This window comes from Xenopus laevis, chromosome 2L (genome assembly GCF_017654675.1).
Source record: "Xenopus laevis strain J_2021 chromosome 2L, Xenopus_laevis_v10.1, whole genome shotgun sequence".
Classification (NCBI taxonomy): domain Eukaryota; kingdom Metazoa; phylum Chordata; class Amphibia; order Anura; family Pipidae; genus Xenopus; species Xenopus laevis.
The window spans coordinates 142,131,742-142,145,129 of NC_054373.1; the positions used below are offsets into that span (position 1 = coordinate 142,131,742).

The 13,388-nt window shown below is 38.7% G+C and overlaps 1 protein-coding gene across 4 annotated transcripts in view; it reads right to left on the reverse strand.

The window, feature by feature from the left end:
• Positions 1 to 13,388, reverse strand: part of nckap5l.L (NCK-associated protein 5-like L homeolog) — a 53,810-nt gene that overhangs the window by 16,668 nt on the left and 23,754 nt on the right. For 3 of the 4 annotated variants that reach the window (XM_018247353.2, XM_018247352.2, XM_018247354.2), the window contains 3 exons: positions 7,151 to 7,212; positions 6,112 to 6,213; positions 1,578 to 1,646 (listed from right to left, as the gene is read on the reverse strand). In XM_018247353.2, the coding sequence (XP_018102842.1) occupies positions 1,578 to 1,646; positions 6,112 to 6,210 (168 nt within the window). In that variant the 5' untranslated portion in view covers positions 6,211 to 6,213; positions 7,151 to 7,212. The remainder of the gene's footprint in view (positions 1 to 1,577; positions 1,647 to 6,111; positions 6,214 to 7,150; positions 7,213 to 13,388) is intronic. The other variant, XM_018247355.2, reaches the window with a different exon arrangement.

Consider the following 13,388-nt stretch of genomic DNA (forward strand, 5'->3'; position numbering starts at 1 on the left):
TGGCTCTCTATTCATAGATATGGATGTGTGAAAATGAAGGCTGCAGAGATTAAGGCACCCATCTGTGTGAAGGTTAAACTGGAAAAATAAGGCCCTTCTTGCAATTTCAAAGACTTCAAAAGGCAGAAAACCCAATGAAGATTTGATACCTTCTGCCCCAAACTAGACTAAGCTGTTCTTGTTACAGTTAAACTGTGGGACAGCCCAGCGCATGACTCCATGTCTTATGAGCTTGTGGCTGGCTACATATAGGATACTCTTATCTACGGAATTTGAACGCAGAACTAGATTTCTGGCATTCCATTTGGGTGACATAGTAATTGAAGCCAGCCGTAGGCAGTGAAATATCTGCATTCCCACAAGCTTATCATCAAGCTATTTCGGGTTTTTAACGGTTTCTTAGACAGACTTGTAACTGTAACTCATTGGGTAACAATGACTCCCTACCTGTTACTGGAACATGAACCCCGGAATCCTATCAGGGAATCCTGGGAGTTATGGTCCAGCAACAGCTTAAGCACCAGAGGTTTCTTAAAACCGATGCCTCCTGCTTTGCTGACATTGCCAGTGTACATCTGTTCTGTAAGTAAAAGGGCAGGTGCCCATTATACTTGATTTCCCGCTGATAACGTTTCTCCTGACTTCATTGCTGAAATTAGTTATAACAGATCTAACACGCTTTGCAATTTTACAAGCAGACTGGCTTGGGATATGTGGCCTGTGTGACACTCTGCCGGAATTTAAAGGGGAAGTTCACCTTTAGGTTAATTTCTAGTGTGTTATATAATGGTCAATTCTGAGCAATTTTTCAGCTGGTCTTCATTATTCATTTTTTTACAGTTTACCAGTTGTTTGCTTTCCTCTTCTGACTCTTTGCAGCTTTCAAATGGGGGTAACGGTCCCCGGGAGCCTGACACTACTTCTCTTGTGAGGCTACATTTTTATTGTTATTTTTTACTTTTTCTGTTTTACTATTTATATTCCAATCTCTCATACAATATCTGGTTGCTAAAGTAAATTATACAATAGCTACTTAAATTCCAAACTGGAGAGCTGAACACAAAGCTAAATAATAAAAAAACAAATAAAAAAAAGACCAATGAAAGATGGTCTCAGAATAGCATGCTCTACATTATACTAAAAGTATATTTAAAGGTGAACAACCCCTTTAAGGTACATGAATAGGATCCGTTATCCAGATAGCTCTGAATTACAGGAAGGCCATCTCCCATAGACTTTTTAATCAAATAATTCACATTTTTAAATGATTTCTCCTTTTCATCTGAAATAATAAAACAGTGCATTGTACTTGATTCAAACATAGATATAATTAATGGGAGGCAAAACAATCCTTTTGGGTTTATTTAATGCTTAAATTATTTTTCAGTAGACTCGAAATCAAAAATTATGGAAAATCCCAGGTCCCAAGTATTTTGGATAACAGGTCCCATGCCTGTACTCCAAAAAAAACCATAAACAAGCACATATAGCTATTCCAAAATGGCACCTTTTGGTTTGAACAACCCATAATAATAATAACAAACAATAATAAAGTTTCAGAAATTAACGTCACACACCTCATCCAGACAGCGCTCATAGGTCTCTCGCTGTGTTTCATTGGCTTGAGCAAGTGCAGTGTTTTCTGCCTGCAAAGTTTTAAAACATTCAGAAAGTTAAACACAATCCTGTTTTGTGGAAGGTCCTGGCTGTGTATCACTCATCTTCACAGCTGACGTTACATTAGGTTGGACCCCATATGGTTGCCCAGGATCTCTGCTCTTATTCAGTCGTATCCACATTATTGGGGTCCATTATTGCTGATGATTTAAAACTCTTGACCACGTATACACACACTTGGCAAATACAGTCTTTGTTTTTGGTCTCCCAATACAATTTGCCAAATATGGTTATTTGTTTTATTATAATAACAAAACCTACACAGCTGCATTCTCCTTTTGAATATAAAGAGACGATCCTCCCCTTTTAACTGTATGGGGAGAGCAGAATGATTTAGTCACACCCCATGTGCCCCTATTTATTATGCCTCGGGAGCGCAGAAGGGAAAGAAAGGAGTATCACACAATCACTTTTAGCACTGACAGACAGAGGGAGGGGGGTCCCAAAATGAATGCCTTCTCCTCCCTTAGGGATTCTGCAAAACTAGTGATAAGAGATGTTCTGTAATTAGGACAGTTTGTGTTGCATGTGCACTACCTGATCAGTAACAAATACATAAGTTAAAACCACTAAATGAAAATAAGCCTAAACTTCTTTTGTTCCATATAAGCTCTTAAAATAAACATATACTGCAACTTTAACATTCAAGGAAAACCCTAGTCACAGTGGCACCATGATTTATTTTGGTAACTACAGTCTGCCTTTCTAGGTTCTCACATGTCCTACTACAATAACCCTTTGGGTCAATTCCAAAGATTCACACTGCATTAGATGTAAACAGCACTCCCTAATGATATCCAAGTGCAAACAAATTCTCCATCCATCAGGGGCTTGTGTGCAATCCCAAGGGAGTTTTCATTGAGTCCTGCACAGATGTTGTTTTTCTCTCCCTTTGTGTCCTAATAAACTAGTGAGCAGGGATAATCCATTGATGTGTTCCGTGGAAGGGGGGAGAGCAACAGACATGGCTAATTACAGATTGTCAAAATCATAATCATACGCCAGCTTCTTGCAGAGGAGAGATATCCCATCTCATTTTCTACATTTATTTTATTCCCTAAGAGCTGCTTGCTGAGCTATTCCGATACATATCCATCAAATAAACAGTAAGGCACTCTAATAAGTGTCAAATGACCTGAAAGTGAGAAGCAAATCTCCCTTAATACCTCCCAGGGCCACATTTACAGACACCAAAATTCATCATCTAAAGGTCAGCAGGGTGCCCTTTGATGCTATATAATAAGTGGTCTCTGTTTTTAATGGATATCTTTTAATATATATCTAATTCGATTTTATTTGGTTTTAATCCTTCTGTTTTTAAAAGTAAGAGGAGATACAGAGGCAATATACTTTATTAAAAGTATGGGTAGTTAATAGCAAACCACAATTTGTGTTCTTGTAGTTCAACGGACACCAAGGCTTCTGTATGCACATGGACACTGGGAGGCCTATTAATCAAAACTCTGATTTGTGAGGTTTTAAACTCACATCTTAAAAAGCACAAATGTCTTCTTATTTACTAGAAGATACAAATATAAATAGCATGAATGAAGCCAAACACAGAATGAATCCAAACAAGAATACGACAACATTGAAAGCCAAATGTTTGGTGCATTTACAAACAAAACAAACAAAAAAAAAAAGTTAAAAAATGTGAAAACCTCAAATTAACTAAATATTTTACAATTTGCTAAAGAAAGACATTGAATTCTACATGACCTTGGCAGCTTTTAGATGGTGTACTTTTTTGTGCTTTTAACACTTAATAAACAGCAAAAATGTCTTCTTTTAAAACCATTCTTCACATGTAAGATTTTATTTTTAGTGCTTAAAGGGATACTGTCATGGAAAAACATGTTTTTTCCAAAACACATCAGTTAATAGTACTACTCCAGCAGACTTCTGCACTGAAATCCATTTCTCAAAAGAGCAAACAGATTTTTGTATATTCAATTTTGAAATCTGACATGGGGCTAGACATTTTGTCAATTTCCCAGCTGCCCCTGGTCATGTGACTTGTGCCTGCAATTTAGGAGAGAAATGCTTTCTGGCAGGCTGCTGTCTTTCCTTCTCAATGTAACTGAAGGAGTCTCAGTGGGTTTTTACTATTGAGTGTTGTTATCTGGTTACCTTCCCATTGTATTTTTGTTTGGCTGCTGGGGGGGAAAGGGAGGGGGTGATATCACTCCAACTAGCAGTACAGCAGTAAAGAGTGATTGAAGTTTATCAGAGAACAAGTCACATGACTTAGGGCAGCTAGGAAATTGACAATATGTCTAGCCCCATGTCAGATTTCAAAATTGAATATAAAAAAATCTGTTTGCTCTTTTGAGAAATGGATTTCAGAACAGAATTCTGCTTGAGCAGTACTGTTAACTGGTTCATTTTGAAAAAAAATTTTTCCCATGACAGTATCCCTTTAAAAGTTTGAATGATGAAAGGTGATATATGCACATTTAATGCATATCCATTACACACAAGGCATTCTCTCTCTATAACAAATATTAAATACAAAACACAAGCTCATAGGAGTTTAGGTTTATTAGAATGGCTTTACTGAGCAGAGAGAGATTATTTTGCATGAAACCTAGTTTGGCCTCCCTGTGTAACAGACGCATATATGCTCAGCTTTTTGGGAAAACCATTTTTGTATATATCAACAGCTGTTGGTTTGATGCTTTAGTTCATACCAAAAAAATAAAATAGGGGGTGAGGATTTGCAGTTTCCAATTAAATAATAACAACACATTTTAATGGAATGGCACAGATGCAGCATCCCTGTAATCCTGAATATAATCAGCAAATAAAACCCTGGCTCAATACAAGCTCAGGTCTTAATAAAGGCGATACCATGTCGGGGGAAATTTATCGTATCTAAGTTGTCACAATAGACTAAAGCAGTAATCCAGCCTTGTTGGACCTACGGGATTGTGTTCCCTGAACAAAAATAATATCTCATAGTATACAATGCCAGTACCATAGACTGCCCAGAGAGCCTTTTTTTGTAGGAACCCATATAATTCCCTTGTTGAATTAACATAGTGACCCTAATGCTTCTTGAGAAAGTCATAAAGCTCTTTGAACGTTTCCAGTAAAGTGTGCTGTTGTTTTCTAAGCTGCTTCTATAAAGCAGGATCTTTTGTTTAAACCTTATCAATGCCAAGGAAATTGTTTAGGGAAATTGTTTAGGGAGCTCCATAACACTGATATGACAAAGGTTACGTTATATTATTGCTCTGACACCAACCAAAGTGCATCTAGATGGAGGACAGCTGACATGAAGCACTTCCTTCCCCTGACAGCAGCCTGACTGAAACCAGACAGAAAAGGGCCCAGATTGCTATGGTTTAAGACAAGACTCTGCTTTATAAAACAAACAAAAAAATCAATAGCACAACATAAGAAACTTTTAAGGAGCTATCCCCCAAATATAATAAAAGGCACTACGTTTGCCCAGTAGAAGTAACACATTCCCATATGGATCAGTAACCATGCATTTTCATATATTCATATAATACACAAAAGCCATGAATATCCTGTAAATTATATCGTTATAAACGGTGAGTAGTGATGTCATCAGTTATAAACGGTGAGTAGTGATGTCATTTCTGTCACATGACTCACTAAAACTTGTGTATTATAATAAATAAAGTACCCCCAGTTGTAAAATATGAGGATATTAGAAGTTACCTCGGAGTTCCATGACCTGTATAAAAACACTCAGCCTTCGGCCTCGTGTTTTTATATGGTCATGAAACTCCTCGGTAACTAATAATATCCTTATATTTTACAAGAGGGGGTACTTTATTCACTATATCTCTACATTGAAGCATCCGTCAGCAGGCATCGAGGAGCAGAAATATTAGAACAGATAGGTCTGTGTGATTTGAGAGATAAAAGGATCATCGCATATGGGTCAGGATGTTTCTTAATACAGAGGAAATGCAGCACATATATATGGGTCAGGGTTGTGTTTTGTGTACATTATATAGTTTCACATACAGGTTAATGTTGAAGGAATAAGTCTGGTTATTTCAGCTACCATCTTTGTCAGCTAACAGGAGTAAGAAATGTATAAAAAATAAACGGTCAGTTGTCAGTGCAACCAATATGCTGAACTTGCTGATCTGCTGGAAGAATTCATTCACCCTAAGCTTGTATCAACGTGTGCAGCTAATACAGTGAAAATCACTAAGAAGTGTAATTATATGGACAGCTGAACATTGCTTTCAGTTGTTGCTGATCTTAACTTTTCCTTGCCTCCAATCAATGACCTCCCCCCCCCAACCAACCACAGCTCCTATCAATAACAAACAACTAAAACAGCTATCGATGTATTGAGAATAGTTGCAAACGTATGCAGTATTTTCCCTGTATGATGTAACCAGGATTATTTATAAATATGGGACGGCTGCTTGTTCCACATGCAGATACCTCTAGTTCCCGCAATCGCTCCAACAGATCCTGAATGACAAGGGGCTCAGATACTCCTCCTGTCAGAAGCCGAATTTCATCCTCCACCTCCGAAGTCATTCTCTGTGTAAAAGGGGGAAAAGAAACCAACGTTACTATTGAGCTCATAATACAAATGCCTGGCTGCAAAATGAAGGCTGCAAAGCAAGGGCATGGGAACTAAGCAGTGCAAGGTATATAAATATGGAGTCAAAATACCCGTAACTGGTTATGAGAAAAGTGTAAAAAAATCAATACATACACACATCTAAACTGTGATCTTAAAGGACACGGATGTCTGATTGTGCCAAAGACATGGTGATTGTTTTACTATAATTTTTTGTGTCTTGCCTGTATATACATATAAATAAATAAACCAAATGGGCTGCACATACATAGGAATAAAATACGAAGCTTGGGTGCTAGTCCAGAAAAATAAACAATAACTGCAATGGTTGACAGCACTCCAAGGATGATTCCAACCTAGCAAAATAAATCAAAAAAGTGAAGGTTTATTAGAATGCAACATTTCAGTTCCTCACAGGAACTTTCGTCATATACACACTATTGGTTGCAATAAAATTTGGCAGAATAATATACAGATCCGCTGCACAAAGATTGAGCTAGAAGTGGTAGAAGTGCATATGAAGCATCTGCTAAAAAATAATACAATTTACCAGGCCTGCATGATCATGTCTGGCTACTTTCTGTATACAGAAGAAAAGAACAGTGGTTTTCTCTGGTTTTTAATTTGTTGGCATTTGGAAGATCTTTAGCATTTTCTTCTAATGCAAAGTGGTTCAGTTTCACTTAATGACAGCAGAGTAAATAGAAGTCTCCCATCTGGTTTGGAGGATTACGAAGATTAGGGCTTTCCCACAATGCCCAGTTTGCTACATGGCACGAGCATGTAGGGAAGCTTTATAGTAAAGCCTTAGAGACAGAAGCAGGTCAGCCTGACGTTTGTGTGTCTATTTCTAAGCACATTACATCTGGGGACAGAGCACCCTCCTCTACTCACCTCACTTGTGATTTCATTCCCAGGAGATGGATGGGCACTGGACCTGCAGCATTTCAGCCAATCTGCAAAAGAGATCAACATTTTAGCACAACTTTCTGTTGTAAAGGAACAAATGTGAATAAATTATTATCTTAGAAATGGCTAGACCTCAAAATCCGTGCTTCTGAAGTAGATCCACCTCTCCTTTTCTGCTGGTCAGAGCTCCTGAGCCACCAACTCCCAACATTCACAGTGTATTTTTATATTTGTCGACAGCCTTTTCAACCACACTGAGCATGTGCAGTGCCATTGGCAAACAAAAGACGGCCTCTGAAGGCACAGGGATTGCCATTACATAGCCCCTAAATCCAGGACGAAACTACAGAGGAAGCAGACCCTGCTGCCCAGGAGATACACGACCCCATGATGCCCTAATTCATACAAACAGGTCAATCTCTAAAAAATTTGCTGTAGGGCACAGTAATATCTAGTTACACCACTGCCTAAACCTTTGACACGGCAAAGTCAGTTCAGTAATAAAAATCAGCATTTCTAGCCACATTCTCATTAGACTTTAGTTTTCCTTAAATTAAGTCATTATTTATGCTTGGCAGAGTAGCAACTCTATTATTTCAGGGTCAAAAGGCTAGAAATCCCTCTTTATTGAATGTTCTCACAGTCCAACGGGTTAAAGAGGATGACGTCCTACGGTACTAATAACAGATCATCCAAGTCAGTAGCCTGTGTTTTAAACCTTAGGCAACTTCTCCCCGGAGACTTCAATCACATCTGTTACCATGTCATATCTGACCTCCTTAAATATGTATGCTCTTTAAGCTCGCCGCTGTCAATTAGAAACGATACAGTGCACCGCATTAGAGAACAGCGCTGAAGGGCTATTCAGCAACACAGCAGTTAATCCAGGCAATGCCATTTACCTTATACTACCTCTGCTCTCACTAAATGGCACTTTGACGTCACTTAATTCCCGGAGAACCCAAAAGAGAATCTGTCATGTTACAATAAATATCAGCTATCGTGTGTTTAGATCCCTGGACAGGAACACTATGTCTAACAGAAATCAAACATCAGAAATGAGATCAACACAAACCAGCAGCCTGCCACAGCAGAACCAGCACTGTAAATTAAGACTTATTAAGAATGCTTTCCTTCCGATAGGCAAGTTTTATTATTATTATTTATTATTCATTTATTTATTTGTCTCTCTGAAAAGGACACCAGTCATCAGTTCTTTTTATACTCCAGTGTGTGATTTCCTAGAGTAAAGTACAGGTATGGGATTTGTTATCTGGAAGCCAGTTATCCAGAAAGCTCCGAATTACAGAATGCCCATCTCCCATAGTCTCCATTTTATCTACATTTTTTAAAAATGATTTCTTTCTCTCTGTAATAATAAAACAGTAGCTTGTACTTGATCCAAACTAAGATATAATTAATGGTTATTGGAAGCCTATTGGGTTTATTTAATGTTTACATGATTTCCTAGTAGACCTAAGGTATGAAGATCCAAATTACAGAAAGATCCTTTATCCTGAAAATCCCAGGCCCTGAGCATTCTGGATAACAGGTCCAATACTTGTAATATTTTTGCTGCAACCAATGCGTTCTCCATAGACAACAGCAAAACTGTGCCCCCAGTGGTAAAACAAATAAAAAAACAAACAAAAAAAAACTAAAGTTACTGGATGCCAAAGATTGGTTGGGAAAGGTTGGGAAAACCTTAAAAAAATTATTGCTGGGGGTCTGGGGCCATATATTTACTCCCCTAAGGAGGTTTACACATAAAAAAAATAAAAATGAATAGGAAGGATGTCATTCTGCCTTTATAACAAAAAAAAAATATGTAACACAGGTCCGGGGCTGAATAACAATAGGCACTGCGAAAGACTGTGTACAAATATAAAGGCAGTATTTGCATCCCTGTGAGGCACAGTGCAAGCTGTAACATTTACTATTTTAAATGTAAACACAATTCACAGGTCAGGCTTCTATGCGAGTGCTTAGCTAGCCAGCAAAGGGAACAACTTGGCCTTCACACTTCTGACTTGCCCTCTGAGAAAACATTTAGGCTTTCTTACGGAGGAGAGGAGAGCACTACAGACGCAGATTAACTGCTAGTGGCTGATATTTATTTTAAAGCTGCTGTACACGACATGTTTCGGGCTAACAAGTGCACTTGAGAAAGGGCAATTGTTAGCCCGAAACATGTCGTGTACAGCAGCTTTAAAATAAATATCAGCCACTAGCAGTTAATCTGCGTCTGTAGTGCTCTCCTCTTCTACAATTTATTACAGATATAACAGATGGTCGGTACATCTACTTCTAGAGGATAGAAGCACTCATTTACTGATTGGAATTGGCTGAGCGCAGTTTCATCTAATCTATACAGATTTCTTACGGAGGAGTCTCAAAGGAAAGCACTTCCCCCACACTGTAATCACGGGAAACACTCTAAAGGGAAGGGCTGAAGTTACAGAGCGGTGGACCCTGGGGACTGCAGGAAGGCTGGGGCCCCCATCTGAAGGAGGAGAGAATTACATGTTGCCTTGGGCAGTATGCTCCTTTTTTCAAATACGTTCAATGATTAAAGTTTGCGCTGACCATAAATTTTGTCTGACTAGATCTAAAAAGCCCTCTGTATAAACGAACCCCCCTATGCTCAGCTGCAGCCTGTTGAGCTCCTCTTCATCACAAAGTCTAGTCTACAAAGGCTCTCAAGTGTGCTGCTGATTTGTATGGCTTGTGCTAGCAAAAAACCCAAAGTTGAATGTGACTTTACACATGACACATATATTTCCTAATTAAAATAATAGGGAAAAAGTATGTTTCGCACAAGTCCTAATTATGAAACCAATGATAAAAAGGGTGTATTCTTCCCTGTTAAACTGTTGCTTCTGATGTTGGGGTTTTAGATTCAAATCAGCCAGAGGACTTCAGAATAGATTGGCTATAACTGGAAATATTGCATAACTGCTACACAATGTATCAAGTCTTTCTACACTGACTCTTCCTCCAACCAGAGAATAAATATCAGTGAGTGGAGAAAATGGAACATTAGAATGATAATATGGAACGTTTCGTTGTCTGCACTGAGCTAACAGTACTTCGTTCCAACCAAATACAATGAAGTTGAAAGAAGCTCACTGGGGGGATGGCTCATGCAAATCTCCCTATGGCATCTATTTAGGTTAAATTAAAGCCATTTCAACATGGGAAGTGAATATGAGGAATGTGCTGCCTAATGAGGCTTCTGCTAACAGATATATGGGAAAGGTTTCAAAGGATTTCATGAACTATGGCCATGCAGCGACGATGTCAAAGGCATGGCTCCCAGCTGGGAAGAATGCAGGGAGTTGTGGTTGAGCACAGCAGGAGAGCTGCAAGTCTCACATTGCTGACATGAATAATACAGCTATATTGCAAATATGTGTTGATTTCTAAAGCCTATGCAACTTTGTTTTTTTTAGCAGAAAAACATTAATTTCAGCAAGTGGAAGCCCTTACCAAGAGCCGTTAATAATCTCTATATTAAAAATCTGTAGCACGGCTGTTAGGAGAAGGTCCTGCATATTCTATAACTTTGTTGCCGAGTTCTGCGGTAGAACACTGCATTGCAGGTTGCAGTAGATGCAGAAGCTCTTGATTACTCTGTCGCATGCCAGAATACAGATCAGAAATCTGCTCGGAGGAAATTATCGCTGCCATAACCATCGGGGCAGTGTAGCGTGCTGGTGACATGAGGACACTCTAAATGAATTCCTAGTCCTTGGTATCTGACCTGAAAAACAGCTCTCTCTTACCTACTGAATCATTGTAACAAGGCAATGCGTTCTTAGCTTTGGGGTCCCTTTTACGGCCCATTAGGTAGAATGACAAACACAAAACTGACAGAAGCAAACAAAAAGTTAAGGTTACTAAAGGAACCAGTTACATCAAATTCAATTATTATTAGTCTTCAATTACATTTCTTTGCTTCTTTACACATCAGTTATTCCTATCACGTACTTGAAGCTGAAGTATTGACCTTTATTGCAGTTTGTTAGCAGACATATAGGTTTGTACCCATATACCTCCAACAGAAACCGCACAAGATTCAGAATAAAAAAGCCTAAAAGCCATGTTACGTGAAAGTGTTTACATTTAAGATATCATGCAAGAAAAGGAGTGTATAAGTGCACACTATATGCACATTATTTGTAAGGAGTGATTAGAGGCATGGGACCGGTTATCCAGAATGCTCGAATAAGAGGTCTTTCCGAAATTTGGAACTTCATACCTTAAGTATGCGTAAAATCATTTAAACATTATATAAACCCAATAGGATTGTTTTCCCACCAATATGGAGTATTTAGATCTTAGCGGAAATCACGTACAAGGTACTGTTTTGTTATTACAGAGAAAGAGGAAAATATGTGCTAAAATTTGGAATTATTTAAGTAAAATGGAGTCTATGGGAAACGATATTCCCATAATTCGGAGCTTTATAGAGAACGGGTTTCCAGATAATGGATCCTATATTATTAGAAGGACTTCGCTTGTCCTAAATCTATCGCATTACTTTAATACTGTTATATAAAAACAATGAGAATGAATGTGGGAAATGGGGTTGGCCATTGATCCGTTGTTAAATACAGTGTAGAATAAAAGAAAATATCCTGTAGGAGCGATGAAAACACTGCATATTCCAGATGTAAGAAGCAGAATTGTGGCCCTCCAGCTGTTTGAAGTATACATGTTTCAATGGCAGACACAACACGGGCAAGCTACAAGTGTGAGGCAAAAATCAGACTGTCTGTAAGTCCTGCATTCAGCAAGCAGTGGTTCCAAGGAGTAAATTTAGATCCTGGACTTACAGGCAGCTGCCATACTAACCTACTCCAAGCTGGGCTTTATTTATAGCCTCCAGCAAGTGCTGCTTAGTGCCAGACATACAGACAAAGGATAGAGGCAAAGCAAAAAAAAAAAAATCTTACAATAATGATGTTTTAACATTAAACAACTGGAAAAGCAATGATGTAAAATTAAAAGGAATTTGGAACTGTATTTAGATTGTAAGCTCTTCTGGGCAGGCCCTCTAAACCTCTTGTATCGGTTGTATTTTTTGTATGTAATCTGTATATTCATTGTATAAATCCATTCTTGTACAGAGCTGCAGAATATGTTGGTGTTTTATAAATGTTGGGACCTGGATGTACAAATTTAGCCACAGAAACTGGTTCATAGCTGGCAAATGGGCTGACACAGAACTGCCTAACCTTAAATTCACTATCCCAGGATGCACAGCTCCGCAGTTAAGTGAAGCTTATTGCCTTTGCTTTAACCGATTAGTGGCCAGAACAGCGTTCCTAAAATGGCATGGCAAAGAACTATAATGTGCTGCCTTTACGGACTTCTGCATACCTTTATTAACTTTCTCAATAATAATACATTATTTAAGGTATGTGTCTACAAACAAACTGCATTACTTAATATAAAATGACATTGTGCAAACAGGACACTGCTAGACCAGGAGCCAAATCGCTGCAGTGAAGGAGAACATATTACAAGTTGGCAGTAAACAATTAAAGGCACAGTCAGCTAAACACATACACAGGGAAAACTATGACCATGTGCAACACCGTGTGTACAGCAGCAACACCACAAAGAGCACCTGATGTATAAGTTAGCAGGTTGGGTATTGCGGTTTCTATTCACCGCAGAGCTCCTCTGATATTCTCAGCAGCTTACACATGAGAACCCCACATATTGCACTAGAGACCCCTGAAACACATTCCACAGATATAAGCCACAAACAGAGCAACTTGCCATTCGAGGGAAGCCTGAGCTGAAGTCATGTTTAAGGCATACGTTTGTGAATTCAGATCCAAGTGTGCACAAATTACAACAAATACACAATATATAAGAGACTAATACACTCATGGCCTTCCAGCTGTTGTTAAACACAACTCCCGACAACACAACAGCAGCAGGAAGTTGTACTTTCCAACAGCTGCAGGACCAGCATGAAACAAACACCCCTAACTTCTATGTACATAGTGCCCTCAGACTGAGCTGGAGCTCAAGATCGACCTGTTTCCTCCAATTTTAGTAGAATTAAAACATTCCGCATCCCAAAGGTATTGGAGTAGTGAATCAAGTACAGCTGTAGGCTTGACAAGCCTAATGTGGATATAAAACCTATCAGCGGTCCCACAGTATAAGAAGTAACTTGTTCTTTCACCTAGGGCAGGGTACAGGC